Source organism: Opisthocomus hoazin, chromosome 5, assembly GCF_030867145.1.
Source record: "Opisthocomus hoazin isolate bOpiHoa1 chromosome 5, bOpiHoa1.hap1, whole genome shotgun sequence".
Lineage (NCBI taxonomy): Eukaryota > Metazoa > Chordata > Aves > Opisthocomiformes > Opisthocomidae > Opisthocomus > Opisthocomus hoazin.
The window spans coordinates 45,774,063-45,792,623 of NC_134418.1; the positions used below are offsets into that span (position 1 = coordinate 45,774,063).

The 18,561-nt window shown below is 42.9% G+C and overlaps 1 protein-coding gene across 7 annotated transcripts in view; it reads right to left on the reverse strand.

Annotated features, from left to right (window-relative positions):
- Positions 1-1,317: 1,317 nt before the first annotated feature.
- The window catches only part of ZNF827 (zinc finger protein 827), a 127,322-nt gene continuing 110,078 nt past the window's right edge, over positions 1,318-18,561 (reverse strand). For 2 of the 7 annotated variants that reach the window (XM_075421080.1, XM_075421079.1), the window contains 6 exons: positions 15,024-15,161; positions 13,375-13,546; positions 11,697-11,863; positions 8,547-8,738; positions 8,276-8,453; positions 1,318-5,436 (listed from right to left, as the gene is read on the reverse strand). In XM_075421080.1, coding sequence (XP_075277195.1) covers positions 4,629-5,436; positions 8,276-8,453; positions 8,547-8,738; positions 11,697-11,863; positions 13,375-13,546; positions 15,024-15,161 — 1,655 coding nt within the window. In that variant the 3' untranslated portion in view covers positions 1,318-4,628. Of the gene's footprint in view, positions 5,437-5,718; positions 5,886-6,820; positions 6,965-8,262; positions 8,454-8,546; positions 8,739-11,696; positions 11,864-13,374; positions 13,547-15,023; positions 15,162-18,561 lie in introns of those variants that run through there. The other 5 variants (XR_012764019.1, XM_075421081.1, XR_012764020.1 and 2 more) reach the window with 5 other exon arrangements.

The window sequence follows — 18,561 nt, forward strand, 5'->3', positions numbered from 1 at the left end:
CAACAGAACTGTAACGATTTCCACAAGCAGAGACCTCTTTTAAAACCATCAAGATATAATCAGGGCTTCCCAGATCAATCTCTGAAATACCTTTCAAAATTATACCAGAGAATTTGCATGCTTGTCTTTTAATTACTAGGGTAACTATTGATGTGTAGCACAAAAAAACCCCACATGGAGTCACTCTGTACTGTCTGTTACAGATACAGTGCAAGCAGAGAGCAAGCCCACCTCGGCCCCAGCATGACTTACCGTCCTCCTGTCAAAGCTAGCGCTGCCTTCCCTTCGCCTGAGCCACCAGTGAAAGGTGGCGCAGGGGATTCAACACACGAGCCGTTAACAGCACCACGTACTCAAAGGAGGTACTTGTCAAGGCCCTGGCAGTTACTATCCACACCCCAGCAGAAATAACCATAACAATTTTTCAGCTGAATAGACCTTAACACTGCCCTAACTGAGGGCAAAGGGCAATTCACATGTATTTTAATGTTAACATTAATTTAATTTTTATCAAAGAAATACCCAGATTTTTTTTTTTCATTGGTTAGTGTTTAAACCCTCTAACTTCCTTTTAGGAAGTATCTTTTCTTGTTCAGTGAAGCCAATAATAATTTTGCTTCTTGGAAATTTGTATGCTCTTAGGCTTTCCTTCTCTTTTGCTTCTTGGAAATTTGTGTGCTCTTAGGCTTTCCTTCTCTGGCCTCCTCTGGCAATTTTTATTATTTCATTGATCTTTGGTGAAAAAAAAATAGCTTTTTCTGAAATGCTGACAAAATGTGTACATGCTAATTTTACAACTAAAAAAACAAAAAAAATTCCGCTACAATCTTTTAATGCACAATGTTCCCTTATTCATTGTGTGGCCCTTCTCTAAGGAGAGAGTTCTCCGGATTCCGTCAGGGCCACTCCCAAGCCATGCCGGGTTCGCCAGCCTGCTGCTTAAGGATGGAACTGCTGAGCGGCCGGGCTGAGCGCAGGCCTGCAGAGCCCCACCATCCTCCCGGCGGTGCAGACTCCTCGGAAGAGGCGTTGCGTCCCTCACAGAATGGGCCTGGCAGGTTGGTGCAAGTAGAGAGCCCACAGAGAGACCTCCCGGAGCCTCCCGAGGTTATCATCTGCTGTATTTCTTCATCAGTAAGGACGACCACAGCCTTCCTTTTCAATTTCAGCCTTTTTTCTTTGTATCTTCTTGTCTTGTAGGAGAATCCTTTCGCCCCTCCCTCCAAATCAAGCCTTAAACCTATTCAAGGTGAAAGAAGAGAGGAAGGAAAATGAAAAAGAAACAAGAATATAGCCAACCTTTTTAATTAGAGTATATTGTACTTCCAAACTGGATACACTAGAAATTGGCAATGCAACGTAAGATGCAAAGGAATATACCAGTTACTGTCAAAATGACCCTGTACAGCCTTATAATGCAAAAAGCTTTATACAATACAAATTTTTATTAATGTACACAAGCCTTGACAGAATGATATTTGAACATAATACAACAAGTAAAAAAAAAAGACAGGAAAATAGTGCTGAGAACTTTAACTGAATTACCGAAATGAAAAGCACGCTAGCTTTTGTTAAAGAATGCATAGTGAAAACCAGTATGAAGTTACCTTTATGGTGGGGGGGAATTTATCAGAACTGTCGGTCATTAGTTGGTAGGGGCAACCTCTGGAGAACATTCCTTTCTTTAGCCTTGGACTGAAAACCATTTACTTTAATAGGCATGAGCTCTGATAAATACTGTATTTCTTTTTCTTAAAAAAACAAAAACCTCCTAACATGTTTTTCCTTACAGAGAATACTTCTGTAACGTGCCAGAAAGAATTAGTTTTTCCTTTCCAAAGTGCTAAACGCATTTCCCAGGTACATGAAAGGTTACTGTGTCAGAGACTGGTACGGCGGAATATTGTCAAACGTGTGACGTTCGCATGCTGACAGCTCACTCTTGGAAGTTCCAGCCCTATTTAAACTGCCGTTTGGTTTACATAAAGCGTACTCCCAATATTCCTACTTCTGCCTCCTGGACAGCTGTACTCTACCTGTCAGTCTGAAAAAATAAGCTGCGTGCTTTGGAAGTGTTTGCTCTTCTATGGTGGGGTCAGAGATATTCGCACTGAGTGTATTTTAGAGAACTGGTATCGTTTCTGGATGCAGACTGCATATTTCCTGCTGTCAAGATACTATATTTTTTTTTAGGCTTTGAGTGTTTACTAATACAGCAATCTCTATTTTGTCTGTACTCTGGGGCAGGGGTTACCAGGAGTTGGGATGGAGTGAAGCATGGCAAGCAGGGCACTGAGTTAGGCAGGTCACTTACAAAGGGTTGTACATACTCGGGAACAGATGGCTTTTCTTTACTGCGTAGACAGACAGAACTGCCACGTGCTCGTTAGAACCAAAACTGTCTGCTGGAATATAAACAAAATGATGGGACTTCTGTGTCCTTTTAATTAAGAATTCCAAATGATAACCTGCTGCTATTTTGGATTCTTCCCCTTTGTAAATAGTTTCCAGTATGTTAACAGGAGCGCGCAGATTAGGATGTTCTCCCTGAACAGGAAGAGTCTGGTCATGACAGGGGAGAATGTTTGGCCATCTCAGTGCAAAACATATGTAGGAAACTTGCAAATAGGTTAAATGATGCAAGTTTTGCATCAAAAAAGTATTTCTACACAAGCTTCATTTAAGAACTAATGAAGGGTGAGTTGTGTTTGTAGTCATGCATAAGGCTAAGAGCCCTTGGGGGCCCAGCCATGCCCTCCTGGACCGGGGGGTTGCTTCAGCGTTGTCACCAGCAAGGGGTCAGCTCCAACCGCCCTGCTGGATCCCCACAACCCCACTGCAACCTGCAGAAGAAGTTCCTTCAGGACAGCACGAGGGTAGGGGGACAGCATGTGAGATGTGACTCAGGGCACCTCCTACAGCGGCTTGGCCAAGGGACAGAGAGGGCACTCTGACAAAAGCTAGGTCAGACATTTCTAGTACCTGGTGACAGACAGCGAGATCCGAATCCAAGAGACACCGTTGGAAACAATAATCCAGTAAGAAAGCTTCTCTGTAAGTCACATGGTAATATTGAAATGTTTCACATTTTATACTTCTAATTTTAATGCAGAGTATTTTTAATCCCGATCTTCCTGGATATTAAGTTGTCAAAGAAACACAAATCAATTAACAGTCAGTTAGCTTCTCTTAATTTAAGATCACTCTTGGCATTTTGAGATTAACAAAGGTTACAGAACCAATCCGCATTTGCTTCTTCCTGCAATAAAGTGCTACATACAACATGTCATTTTAATGACCACAATTAGGAGCGTTAAGTAAGTATAAAGTTAGCTTCCTAGCAGTGTACACGCTATCCGCCATTAACGAAAAGAAGTATTACTAATAACATGGAGGGTATCGATAGGACTGCAGAATTTGCAAGTACGATTGAAATACTGAGGGTATAAAAGAGAACTGTATGGTTCAAACAGCATCTTTTTATAATGTTATATTTCAAAGAAGTTACTGGTACCTTTTCAAATAAACAGTTTTCTTACCTTCAGCCCACAGATACATTTTTTCCTTTTTTTTTTTTTTGCAAGTGAGAAACAAACTAGTGCAAGACTAAAGCACTGTGCAAAACTGCCTTTTTTTTTAGTCTGAGTATTTATACCCAGAATTTATCCATACCCTTTTTTAATCCCTTTGTCGGATTTTTTCCACCATAGAATTCTAGTTACACAAGTTGTTCCTGCAAACTAAAAGGTAACCACTGCATAACACAGTATGTGTGTGTATATATATATATATATATATATATATAAAAATATTTATATGCCCTTTTAAACCAAAAGATGTATGCTATGGCCCAGACGTGGGTGTTTGTTACACCTGGGTAACCATTACGCATTGGGCCTGCCGTGTGGGTGTGTAGGGTAACATGCTGCACATGTGTGTGCACGTACATACGCTTTTCATTGTCATACTCTTGTCCTGCAGTGCTGAAAGCAACTTTTTTTCCTCAGCGGTTCTACCCCAAATCCTCAAACCTTGACGACTGGGTACAAGGCGTCAAACAACTCAAGGAAGCTGCAGACAGCACTGAAATAATGCCCCGATCCACCCTGAACCAAGCGTGACTCCTGCCGCAGCTCTGCTCAGGGGGAGACGGAGGGAGGGAGTGAGGGAGGGAGGGAGGGAGCAAGTGTGTGATAAGGGGAAAAGAATAATAATTAAATAAGCCAATACAAGGGATGTGCAAAAGTAATGTCACGGCACGCTCCAGGCAGACTCTCTTTCACGCGTCTGCACGCACACAAAGCCCCAGAATAAAATGCATCAATATGTAATTGTACAAGTGCTGATTGCCATTAAGGACACTCTTTTTCAGCTTAACAAGACAAAATAGTTTCTTAGATAAGAGTACTGGGAACATGCCTCTGAAGGTAGAAGTATGCAGTAGGTCACCTCTTGAAGATTTAATAAAGCAGCTTTCATGTCAATGCAATAATTATACACACAGAGCCATCTTCTAAACTTTACTAACGATATAGTACAAGTGTTCGTTACCTCTTCGGTCTATGTTTTGCAGCAACGTATACCTGCTGGGTTTGTCGGGGTATTTTTGGTACAGAATGTAACTGCCCTCAGACAGTTTCTGCCCTTTCTGTTAGTCCAAGGTAGGCAAGGAAGGAGTGTTTAGGTGAAGAGGCACCTCCAGGTGCAGTCTGAGGTCTGGGTGGATGGAATGTGAGATCATAGTGGTTTTTGGGGAAAAACATTGTTAAAGGAATAAGGTGGGCAAACTCTGAGTTCCAGTATTTATCGAAGCACAGGGAAGTGCCGTTGATGGCCAAGGCTTTCACTGCCAAGTTCGGCTCTGCCCCGCTGCCGTGGGCAGCTGACATAGCCACTGTTTGCAGAGCCTGGGAGGCAGACATAACTGAGAGGGGTGACAGGAGGTTTCTGGAGCTGTTCACTGGTAGGAGTGGACTGGCTTCCTTGGCGATTGAATACTGGCCCTTCTTCTCCTCTTCAGAGCAGTCCCCATTCTGGTGCTTCTTCACGTGGCGGCTGAAGACAAAAGGGTGTGTAGTCTTGAACAGGCACTCGTCACAGCTGAAAGTCTGGCGTGGAGCATGCTTCAGTTTCTTGTGCAAGTTGAGATTGTCTTTGCGTTTGCAGCTGTAGCTGCACTGGTCACAGTGAAAAGGGCGCTCACCGGTGTGGACACGCACGTGCTCAATCAGTTTGTTGGCGGTCTTGGACAGGTAGCCACACTGGTCGCACTTGTAATGGTTGCCAAGGCGGTGTTCTCGGATGTGCATCTCCAGCTCCAGCTGATTTGCTTTCACTGTCTGGCAGATCCGACACTTGTACTCCATCTTGTAGTGAGTCTTCAGGTGGCACTCCATTGCTGCGGGGCGGTTAGTGGAGTAGATGCAGAATGGGCACCTGGCAACATAGCAGGGAAAGGCAGGGACAGAGAAAAGAGATGTCACTCAGCTTGAAGACCTGCATTCCTGGTTCAACCCTGTCACTCAGCCCTTCTCTGACCTATTGAAGAGGAGGAAAAGGCACTTAGTTCTCCATATAAAGCCCCTTTCGAATACTTGGTTCGCCCTCACACGTCTGTACTTAGAGGAGGTTTGCCCATTTCACAGTGGCAGAGCTCGCGCATTCCTAGGAAAACACTGACTGAGGCTGAAGGAGCATCCCCTTAATCTTCTGGCTTACCTTGAGGGGGAAGCCTCTGCAAAGCAGGCCCGGTAGTGCAGAGTGGGTGACTGATTCACAGGTACTTTGTGTAACGACATTCCTAGTGTTTGCACAAAGTCACTTTGGCCATTTTTTCCATTAAGAAGTGGTTTAAAGCGAGTGTTTACAGATGAGTATGAAAGCAGCTGTTTAAGTAAAGATGGAATAAACTTGTAATACCGCATGTACAGCAAAAGCTTAGGAAATAGCTTTTACGTGACCTTGCACAATAAGCTTGCTGGGTATCCGGGTAGGAGCAGCTGAGACCTGGTCTGCTAGGGTGATGCGTAGGGATTCCCATTTCTGGGAGACAAGCGAGCTGTGCTCGAAGTGGGGGGGGGGGGTGTGTTTGGCAGCGGTTGCCCACCACCACCTCTGCCACAGCAGGAATTGTTCCTGTGTGGGAACAGGATGTGGGCTCCGCTTACTCACAGCGGCAAGCGTCCGGACCGGGGTGGACATGGCAAAGGGCCTCGCCCCTGGTTCCGGCACCAGGAAGGGCCAGGAAGGCTGGAGGAGGGATTCCTGAAAGCTTGGACGGGAGCCTGAGCTTAACAAGCGTGGGGCACCAACAAACCCAAAACATCCTTGCTTTTGCTTTATGTAGCAGAGAGGAGGTTGGTGAGGACAGCCACCAGGCAGGGATCTCTGCTGCATTAAACAAAGCACCCTCCCTTTCACATCTAACTGGTGAGCTGAGGGAGCAGGTCTAGCTACAAAGATACAACGAAGGCACCCGGCTGCTGTCTTACAGATGTCTCCGCCTGCGTTCACTGTTCAGCCCGTCTGCCAATTGTGTTGTACCATTTCAGATCATTTCCAAGCGGAGATCCTCTCTCCCCCTGTGTGTTTTCCCCTGCTACAACTGGTTGCATATACAGAGCTAATATTAATCTACCTGCTAGTCGAGGGACTTTTGAGCACAGTGAGGTATACAGGAGGACAAACAGATACTAAAACATCTGGACACTTTTCCTGATGCGCATCAAGTACTCTGATCCAGAGAGGGAGCCTGGCACTGAGGCTGCTAACGTGATTAGCTCTATTGCAATAGAGGACTCAGCTGTCTATGCACACATACCTCTCCTGGGCTGGGTGCTCTCTGGATCAGAATCTCAGATTTTGACCTGGAGCTGGAGGAATCATGTTTTTTTCTCTTCCCCCACAGCAAACAGGAGACAGAAAAATACAATTTACTTAGATCTCTTCAGGCTCTTCTGGATGCCTTAAAAAAAAAATAAATCAGAGCTTTTTCTTAGGTGCAGCTTTCAAGGTACCTAATTATTACTTGAGTTGGGCAGGAATAACTTATATAGACTGAGAAGCCCATTCTGGCAGGAAGGTCTGAGTCATAGGTTTTTCCTTGCTAACTAGAACAGATTCTGTGCAGCTTAAACCCAAAGTGCACTAGACAACTGCTCTGTACGCCCAAGACAGACAGACATCCCATCGTTCTGGCACACTACTTGTTTCTCAATCTGGTCTTCTTCCCAGATTCAGTCATCACATCTCAAGTGACCGCAGATCTGAGCTCATGGAACTACTGAGCTGGAGACCAGACGCTGCCTGGCAAACAGAACCAGTTTTCAAAAACTGCAGCACGAACTGCTAGAGCTACTTGTGGTAAGGTTAAACATGGTGTGCTCATCATGCGACAGTTACAGTGCACTGGAAACACTGGTTTGCTGAGCAAGAGCAACAGAGGGAGGGAGTCCTGTGCTGAACCGTAGCTGGGCTCAGAGTGCCTCCAGCCTCTTTTCCTGCAGCAGCTGGAACAAGCAGAGAGCAGGGATGTGATGTGCATCTTGCATAATGTCACACTGCCCACCCACGGAGAGCAGGCATACGGCCCCACAGTCACTCCTTCCCTCAGGGGTCCAACTTGGACATAAGGGCACACTCACTGTCTAGAAACACTGCCTTAGCCAAAGGGCTTTTTTCCTAAAAGAGCGTATTACTCGTTACATGTTAGTTTACACAATAGTGATCATTCCGGGGCATTGAAAGCAAAGCAGGAAGCATCAAGTTACTAATTCTTGGAGCGGACTGACTTTGCATTACAGTCGACAAAGGTCAGAACCTTTAAGGTCATAACTTCATCCCTAGTTGCAACAACTGTACGGGATTTAGTCTCTGAGCCAGGTGCAGAATAGAGCCTGTGCTATGTCCTCTCCTTTGCTCTGATGCTTTGACAAAAACCTCTCCTAGTTTGCCAACACCTCTGGGCAGTGCTGCCTCATTCTCTGTAGGACCCACCACGTACTGTCTCCTCCTATTTGATTTGAACAGGGAAAGGACCGTGGTTTGTTACAGCTCTAAGACCAGCGGATACTACATCTGCTGCCAGCTTACCGATGTGCTATAACGATGCAAGCCTACACTAAAGGACTGGGCTTGGGTCATCTAAATAAAAGGAAGCTCCAAATCTGGATTATCAGACATTTAACTAACCCTTTCTAATTGACTCCCTTTTGTCCTGCCCCACAGTATTAGAGGTGCTTAACACAGTAAAAGTTTGTGTACTTGCTTTCCTTACTTGAGCCCACCGGTGGGGACAGTGTGGCATTTCTTGTGCTCCAGTAATTGTTCAGGTGTCTTCATGAACTTGTGGCACACATCACACTCAAACATCCGTGTGATCAGGTGGATTTGCAGATGGCGTTCAAACATATTTTTTGTTTTGCAGACGAAGTTACAGAAAACACATTCAAAGCCTGAAAAACAAAACAGGAAAATGTATTCCTTACCTTGTGGCCAGATGGATGGCATAGACAGTGACAGTTTGTATTTGCTTAACAGTGTCTTACCTTTCTCTGACTTCTCTTCAGTGTTCACTGAGGTCTGGCTACCAGGCACTACAGAAATGACTAGCAGGTTGTTTGAACCCTTGTTTTTTGGGGTTATATCTGCATCTTCTTTGCTGTTGGCAGAGTCGCTCAGTGCTGACAGCGAAGATGAAGATGGACTGTTAGATTCACTGGGTGTCTTGCTCTCTTCAGCTGAAAAGCAGGAATAAAGAGCAACAACTAGTACAGCAGATTAGATGGAATCTCAGTAATCCTGTTTTAAATTTCAGGAAAAATATTTATATTTAAAGTTAATTCAAACATGCTTATAAACAAGTCTGAAATTAATCTGTTAAGAAATCATAGTTGCATCTCCGTCTTTTTTATTAGTGTTTGCACTCAGTTTATCCTAGAATTGAATCTGTCTGTAATGGCAGTGGGAAGGCGGCATGCAACTCTACCTCATTACCAGGCTTAAAAAAATCCCAAGAAAATGCTTTGATCTGCTCAGAATTCAAAAACAATAAAGAATTCGTCAGTCAGGAAACAGAGCTTCTGTAGGTTTGGGGTGAAGAAACCAAAAGTGATGACTCGCCCCAGCTAAACTTCCCCTACCTCTTGTTTATGTGGGTCCAATGGCTAAACCTGGGAGGAAGGGCAAAGGAGAATAAATCTCACTCGTTGTACTGAGCAGTGTCCTCAGTAACGGTTGTAAGAGATAACCCTGTGGTCTCAAGATTTATCTGTTTTTATTAGGACCTCTCATTGAAGATAAAAACCCCATGTTATTTAACTGGATCTGAAGCTGAAGCCCATCAGAGTTTCCTTATGTGTACAATAAATGCATGAAGTTCAAATCCCAAACGCTACCACACGCTGGAAATGAACAAGAGTGAGAGTTCTCACATGAGAACTGCCGTGAGCCAACAAGGCAAGGCTGGGCAAATTATTACCTCCCACCTATGTCTTGGTTTAACCAGAGCTGTATTAAAAAGGGACTTTACTAAAACTTCATATTCTCTGTGTGATAAAGTACTCTGATCAAGGTCTTCGCAAACACCAGCACCTATGTGCCTAGCTTTAAACTGATGAGTGGCACCTGTAAGTCTAAGAGAAAACCGTAGGAATGCACTAATGAAATCTGATGACTCGAGCTGTCAATAGGGAAGAAGACTGGGATATCATATAGAAAGATTCACTGCCTTTGGCGACCAAAGTAATAGAAATGGAATGAAATTTAATAGTACAGAGTACAAGGTTATGACCTGAAGGGCCAGTAACAATAATTTTTGCTACAAATGAGGAGTGCTTAAGTTGGAAATATTCAAGGAAAACAAAAGAAGAATTTGAGCAGAAAATGGGATGAATATGAGCAATCAGTGAGGGGGATCATTCAAGGAAGGTAAATATGATCACAGAAATGTTCTTGTGTGAGCTATTCCCAGTAGCTGCTGCTGTTTTACACTGGCACCACTACCTATTTCATTTCACCATGTACAGCTGTGATTGCAAATGTCAAGAGCAGGGGTTCTAACAAGAACATATGCAATGAGTGATTGGTACAGTGAGAAAACTGTGTTTCATATAGGAAAAGGCTCAATGTACATTTAGAGGGGAGAGATTTGTTCTCCATAAATATACTAAGGGAATAAATACTGTGGAGGCAGAGAAGAAAAGTAGAGGGAGCAAGAGGTGAACTGCTGTTTCAGATAAAGGACAGTTCTGGCACAGGAACAACATATGTGTATTCGGATTATTAGTAAGACATATGTGGGAAATTTTAAAAAGGTCCCTGATCTTTAATGCAGGAAAATCTGTAGCTGCCTGTCTGTAGAAGTAGTTGGTTTAAAACAATTATACTTGTTTGAAGACAAATGCCACCATCCTTACAAACAGGCCTCTTATGACTTGGTAACACCAAGTGACCCAGAAAATCCACTCCATTTTTCACTCCCTGTGTTCACCATATATGTAAGCATTTGGCTGAACTGCCAGGTGAATGGCTCAGTTTGACAGGGTGAAGGAATAATAAAGAGTTTTTTGTCTTTCTTCAAAGGACAAGCAGCGGCTCCAATCTTTTCACCATGATAGGAAGATACAGTAGAGTACAGCTCAGTTTTGAGCTCCAATGCGAACTTTTCACGTGCCTATGGGTGGTGCTTTTCATTTGCCTTCACTTCCTATATATAAAGTGGAGTTAGATGCAAACACCTCCGATAGCCGGGAGTAGTGCTGAGAGCTATGCTGGCATAAAAACCCATGAGGGCTTTCCAGTAGTTTGTATTTCTGGAGTTACATTTAAATTATGTATCTGTGAGCACAAACAACTGCATTCTTCTCTCGCTTCTCCACTCTTCCCTGTTTTCCCAATTTTATTCTTGGTAGGACAGGGAAAGCAATTTACCAATGGAAAAATTGTGCTGGATGGAATTCAGGTTCAGTATTGTCAACACAATTGTTAGTAGTTTGTGGCAGCAAAATGCTTCTGCCTGGTGCTGTAAGGGAAATTAAGTAAAATGATTCTAATTTTCTTCTCAAATTATGCCAGACTTCATTAGTTGGACTAAACATATGGAGCTTGTTTGAAAACCGCTATTGCTCTTGTCTTTGGATATTAAGTGAACAGGACCAGGGAGAGAACACATGACTTGTTCTGTTATTTAATAAAAAATTACATTTATGGTATTGCTGAATCACAGTGTCAACTAAACATCAGCGTGAAATTCCAGACTGATAGACTGGGAGGCAAACACACTGAAGAACAAAGCTCAACATATTGTGTATTTCAAACTTACAGCCAGGTATGCACAATTAGCACACAAAGTCACCTTATCATCACTGAAGTCAAACCACAATTTTGATGAAATAGTAAACCAGTCAGAAAAACAAATGAAGTTATGCTGACTTCAACAGGAGAGGGGATTTGGGGGATAAGGCGACTAGGAAGAAGGAGGGCTAAGTAGTACTTCATTTATTCCACTAAGCTTGAAAATTGATCTGCACTACCAGATTATGTGCCTGGCTGGAGTCCAATTCACTTCAACTTTGAGAGATCAGGCCTTAATTAGCAAGAGTTTCAGTGAAAGTAGAGTGCTAATGGGAAGAGTGAAGGTTGCACCTAAAAAGCAAGGAAGAGGGAGATCACTGCAGCTGGGACAGAGGGATCATCACCTGTGTGCTTGCTGTTGACATGAGCCTTCATATCTGCCTCTTCCATAGTGACAAAATCACACGCTGTACAGCAAATGGAGAACATCCACTGCTCTTTATCCACGTGGAGGGACATATGACTGACAAACTGGACATTCATCTCTGTCTCAAACCCACACACATGACAGCTGCAGGCAGAAGGGAATTCAAGAGCAAGAAACATTAAAAAACAAACCACAAACAGAAGCATGTTGCCTTTCTCTGAATTTGCAAGAAAAAACTCACTTGCACAGATTTCTTCTCTTCCTCACTGTTGAATGTTCACTGCAAGATTCTTTTGTCTGCTGAACTGCCTTTGAACTGATGGCCATGCCAACGTGATTAAGGGCAGGCACAATGCAACAATCCTGTACATGCTATGATGACGCTAAATAATCATAAAGTTAATTAAAAACTACAGAATCCAGATGCTGCGCATCACCTAGCTGATTCCTTTGGGCAATACGAGGCATTGCAGCTTTGCCAAGACGTTTAGTATGGCTGATACACTGACAAACAGAGAGCTTGCTGCACACTCCAGGAGTTATTTTCAGGCCCTGGAATGGTTCCCATGCCAGACTGGGATCTTGTGCAAAACTGCCTGGCAGTTTCAGTGTAAGCAAGTAAAAATGGGTTCAAACATTTCTTATGCTTGACTGGAAAACAGCAGTCATCAACTATGCAAATAATTAGCAGGGATACAGATTTCACAGCCAGTGCATAAACAGAGTGATATCAAGAGGCAATGGAAAGGACCCTTTAATTTAACTTCCCTTGCAGAGTTCTCCTCTTGCTTTGATTAGGCCATTAACATTTAAAACAAGCCAAAAACATTTTAAAAGACGTATACTCAAGGGCACTATTTTGCTTTCCCAGGGGGATGGACTAGATAATCTAATCCAGCAGGTCTCGTTTATATCTTACTTCTATGATTTTGTAATTAAATCTGCTCTTGGCACTTTGACTAAGAGTGATCTGGTAATCTGCTTGGCCACTTGAGTGTATATCACAGTTTGCAGAGCGCACAACAGTGCATACAACAAGCAGAATGTCCAAATATCCATTTTACCTGGGCAATTCCTTATAATTTTTCAGGCCAATTCTCCTAAAGGTTTTCCTTCTTTCATCATGTTGGTCACTGAATGTATATACCTCTATCAAACGGAGGAAATGTGTATATCGATATAACAATTCTTATTATGCTTTATCAAATGGAGGAAATGTGTATATCAATATAACAATTCTTATTATGCTTTACTGTTTGATTCCATACATTTGGCTGAAAACAATGGAGTTGTCAGAGGAAACTGGAAACACAGTGCTCTACATTTGCCGTGAATCTGTGTACACAAAATTTCAAAGAACACTGCATAAAAAGTTAAAGAGGCTTCTAAGAGCCCGTCTGCTTCACAACACTTGAAAAAAAACCAACCCCACACCAAACCCCAGAGTCTTTCCCAATGGCTGGCCAAGTCAAACAGCATGAGGCAGCCAGCTGGGTTTTGCTGCTTAGCCCAAGTCAGATACAGGCAAGACAGATACTTCCACCGCAGTTTCCACCCTGTGACACCAGAAGGGTGGCCCTGTAACGCGTCCTTAGCAGGCAGGTAAGACATTCAGATTCCAGCGGCTGGGGTGCAGCCCTTGTCTGGGTCCTCACCTGTAGTAATAAGGGTGCTTCTTTCCATCGCTGCCTTCAGAAGTGACAGCGCTGACAATGTCCTCAGTGTCTGTACTCACCAGCTTCACAGAATGGACGGTCAGGTGCTGGTTCAGATTAGCACGGCACTTAGCAGCATAGGGGCACAAGTGGCATTTGTATTTTCTCTCTTCTGAAAAAGAAACGGAAAACCTTAAATGTATACTTCATTTTGAAGCAAGCTATTTTTAAAGCTGCCAGTAACCAAGTATGCATTCCTTCGGAGCCTTTTCCGAGCAGCTTTCAGAATGAGGTACTTTGGAAGCTCAACATTTTGGAAACTTATAGGAGTTCACAGCAATTACTCAGAAAAAAAACTAATTTGGAGGTAGTTTAGGGCTATTTTTTTTTTTAACTTACTCTACTATTTGTAGTCAAGTAATATAAAACTTCATAAACTGGGAAACTGGGGCAACTGCTGCTCTGAGAGCTGCAGCAAAGCCAGTAGAGAAACAGGTCAATAATCTACAACTACTTCCTTTACTTAGCATCTTTGATTCTTGGGTCCAGTTATTCTTGAGGTTGCTCGTATGATCACTTGCAGACAGTGGATGGTTGATGATTTTGTGTTAAAATCTGAGGGTGGGGAGGAAAGGTAACGCTGTATCATTAGGCCAGTTCCAAAGACAAACTAACAAAAAAACCCTAACTCAAAGAACAGTTGAAGAAATGAAAAAAATTCATCATGAATTTCTGATACTTCACAACTTAAACAATTTTAAATAAAAATGATTTATTTTAAATTAAACATTTTTAAATCCTGGCACCACATTTTTTGTGCGTGCCAGGCTTTATTTTGCAAAGAGCTGACATTACATCAGCTTTCATAACTTTTCCCTTTGAGGAACTGTTGCTCTAAATTTGAAATATAATGCTACAAGTGTTAGGGGAAAGGCATTCAACAGAGCAGCTTAGGACTAAGAAAACCCCACGATGCCACGGAACAGAGCATTTGAACCTTGTCAGCATGGCTCTACTAGATGGTACAACATACACTGGCGCTACAGCAGCAATATTTTTCAGCACTGCATCAGAAATCTTGCTTTCAAGACTTATTTTGTGCAGTTCACCTCAGCAGGCTGACAAGGTGCATCTTCCATATAAAAAAAATCATAGTTGATTCGAAGCTGATTCACTTTAAGAAAGTTGGTATGGGGTAGAACAGTCCCTGTTCCTCTCAGAACAACCGGATGATGAGAGCAAGGATGAATGAATGACAGTTTCACCAGATCTGAAACACAAAGGCCAAATCTTTTGTTGTTCAGTGACACTTAAAAAGCTCACGAGGTGAACAGAAGAAAGGCTGTGCCTTCTCTTCAGAACTCCATTAACAGGCTTGGTTAACCAGTTTGTATCTACAGGCTGGTCTACTGGAATCTGGACAAGCTTGAACATACACATTTTGTAAAGGTAAATAACAAGTAGTCTGTAAAGAAATAAAATGTCAGTTAACTCCCTGAACACCACTCCGACATTATGGCCTGTTTCTGCACTTGACTTTGCTCTCACACACTCTCCTGCTTACCTTCTTCCCCCTCCACTTAAACAAACCATAACAAACACACAGATTTCCTCAGTGCTGGATCAACAACCACAAAGCATCGGCTTACCTGTGTGCAGCGAGAGATGCCGGGACAGAGTCTGCTGTCGACCAAACACTTTCCCACACACGTCACAGGGAAAGAGCTGGTCGTTAAATTTCCAAGATGGCAATCCATTTCCCACCTCCAGCCCCAGCTTTTCTGTTTCTATGCCAAAAACCACATAAACAGAAAGTCATATTTTAAGAACTCTGAAGACTTGCAGATTTCATCCTGTAGGTGTCATACAAAATGCAACACCTCAGCTGCATGCTGTGTGATGCGGCACACGAGTTCATGGAAACTCCCAATGAGGGAAAGGAAATTAATTCTTCATACAGCATCTTTCATACATACTCTAAAGCAGACACTTAGGCAAAGTGTTCCAGACACAGACATAGTCAAAAAGTTAAACCAGATGATGTAAAGAGCGAAGGTCACGAGTGAGCAGGGCAAAGCATTAACCTCTAATTCTGTTTTTGCGGAGACACCACTCCTTTGGCTTTTTCAATCACCCAACTTTCCCTGGTGCATGAAGGAGGCCTGGTCTGAGATGGTGGTCTGTTTTACACTGGATTATTATTCACATCTGAAGGAGGATTTCCAAACCTTTTCTTTTCTGCTGACACAGGAATGTTTGCTACATGAGCAGTCTTACATTGACGGAGAACAGATGATTGCTCAGAAAAACGTTAAACCAAGAGGACACAGCACACCAGTGACCGGGTGGCATCCGGCGTAAGCTCTACCCAGCACCTGCTGTGCTCAGGCATCAAAATCTCCAGCAGCTTAGAGGGTCATCCATTGAAAAACTGAGACCCAGAGCAAGCCATTATCTTTAAAGAAGTGTTCTTAATTCTTCCAGGAACATAGAGAATCTGCCATACAAAAAAGAAACTCTACAAAGCATAAAACACAGACGTGAAGGCACTCTGTAAGGAAGTAGAGAGAAAAGGACTGGGAATGAGGAAGAGAAAAAGTAGTGCACAGTGCTTCAGGAAGTTAAAAGCATGGGCAGTTTTGATCTGGACGGAAGGGAGCAGAGAGCCGATGAAGCCTGGGGATAGCAGTGATACTACTTAGCTGAAGAAGAGAAACGGTATCAGCAAGCCTTGTGTGAGGAAATACTCTCTGCAAGGGTTCTGCGGCCTGAGGAGCAGGGACCGCTGTTGTAAGAGGTGAACAAAACTGCAAGGGTACTCAGCAGCTTTCCGAATACAACAGCCAGTGGTAAGGGAGCTTGGTTTAAGACTTCTGGTAAAAGACCTTCTGTTTCCACTGGAATGAAATATGCAACATGCAGAGCACCTTTCTCTAAATCAACACCGCCGGTGGGATTGCTGCCCAGAACTAGCTCCACAGTGCACGTGTGCATTCCGTGATGGAGAAAAAACCTTTGGATGGGATCTCCAGGTAAACAGGAGGAGAGGAGCTGAGGACAGGAGCACAAGAACATCTTACTGAGTGTAAGTTACTATCGTGGAAGCTGGCACAAGCCAGCAAAATCTTCATCAGATGAAGCACTGAGGAATAAACACCCCCCTTGTACTGGCCACCCCTCACTGACAGAGTCACCTACCACTGCGAATTTGACTGCCATGCCTGAAAGAGTCTCTTCGTCACAGACGGGTGTCCAGACGGCTCCACTGTGGTTTAGGGAAAGAGCTGTCAAATACTGTAGTTAATTTAAGCAATAATAAAAACAATGCCTCATTTGGGGCAGATATTTCACATAGCAATCTCAGCAAGTTTAGGGATGGTCATACTTGCCAGCCCCTTTTCAGCTGCTGTTACATTCTCCTGTGACCCTGCAATATTCAGCACACCAGAGGAATTATGAGGCACCTCCGAGTGCTACCACCCAATAACACATTTTTCTTAAAAGAATTTCTAGCTAGAGAACAACTTCTGCCTATTCAAAATAGTCATTTTGTCAAATTAAAAAGGAAGACCCCCCCATCCCCTAGAGGCTTGAAATGACCCATAACCCTCAAGAACTTGAATAAAGAATGATTCTTTTTGTTACTATCCTTGAGTTCAAAACATTGGAAAAATCTGACTCTGTACTAATGCTACAGATATTTTAGCAGAGCTTTTTGAGTACATAATCAAAACAGTGCTTCAAAAGAGGAATGTGGTAATAATTATAAGAGAAGGTCACAAGGGTGTAGGTTGCTTCAATCTGGTCACAACAAAAATGAATTAATTGGGACACATACCAAACAAGCAGACTCAATTAAGTAAATAAGTCTCTTAATTCACTTCAGCATTAGTCATCAGCCCTCTTTTATCTGTTATGAAGAAGAAAGATGATATCCTTTTCCCTGTGGTGGATTTACAGCCATCAGTTCTGGGGAGCTCATGGGAAGCTGGAAGAAGATCAGCCTTCTGATTATCTTGAGCTGGTGAAAGCTACTCCCTTGCAAAGCAGCTGCGTATTTTTCATCAATGCAAAAGACGATACTGTAGGTGTTTTGAAAGTACTTCTGTCTAAAGATTTATTCCTGGAGTCCTAACTACAGCGCTTCTTTCTTCTCTTTCCACTGAATATTCCCTCTGTAGCAAAGTGTGTTTTCTATTCAGCATGCTTCTTAGCTTCTTTGTGGCAAACCAGAGTTGGTCTCTGGTGCAACAGGAGCCTAGCACTTCGTGGAAGATTTCTCACCTCCAAGGGAAACCATGTGCTTCCACCCATCTTACTCTCTGGACAACTCTGTCTGCAGCCTGGAAACTGGAGCTCTGTGTCCAGACAGTGGTCCAGAAATCTCCCCAGAACATACCCAGCGACTGACCTCGCCAGTAACCTGAGGAATCAGGTGAGTCAACATCCACATGCAATCCTTGGGCTCTGTCTCTAATTAATTCTGGGGAATAGTGTTTTCTGTGAAGTGAGTACAAGTTGAGTGACTCTGAGACCATAATACTGGTTTTGTGCAGAGTGTTCTCTGCATCCCAAAGCACTCTAACAAGACAGTCAGCATCATTATCCTTTAAGAATGCCTTGCACAGTGGCCAGGAAGAAGATGGACTGAGATCAACTAATGTTAAATAATAAATCACCATTGTGAGAGATGTCCCACAGAAATCTATCTTCCACCATGACATCCCTAGACTGAACTGAAGGGGAAAAAAAAGACAAAAACCCTCAACTTGATGTAAGATTTCTGCTTTAAATGAATATTCCACAGCAAATTCCAAAACTTTTATGTTCGAAAAGCACACACGACAAAATAATATTGAAATTAAGTAAGTAATAAACTGTATTCCTGTATGGGTTTTGGATTTTAAAACAAAATATGCTTAGTAAAATGAAAAGCCTCAAAGTTCTCCAGTACATCATTAAAAAGTAACGGAAAGACTAAGACTTAGTATATTACAGGCTAGTAATAGAATTACTTTGAAATTATTTTGCATAGAAGTCTTAAGAGCTAAAAATTTTATGCAAAGGTAAAACTTAATTCTCAATGAGATTTAGTGAAATACATCTTTATGGACACCTTTCCTGCCCTTCTGCGTCACCTGGTATCATTTCCCTACTAACCTCAAGTCAACTTTATAATGAGTAGCT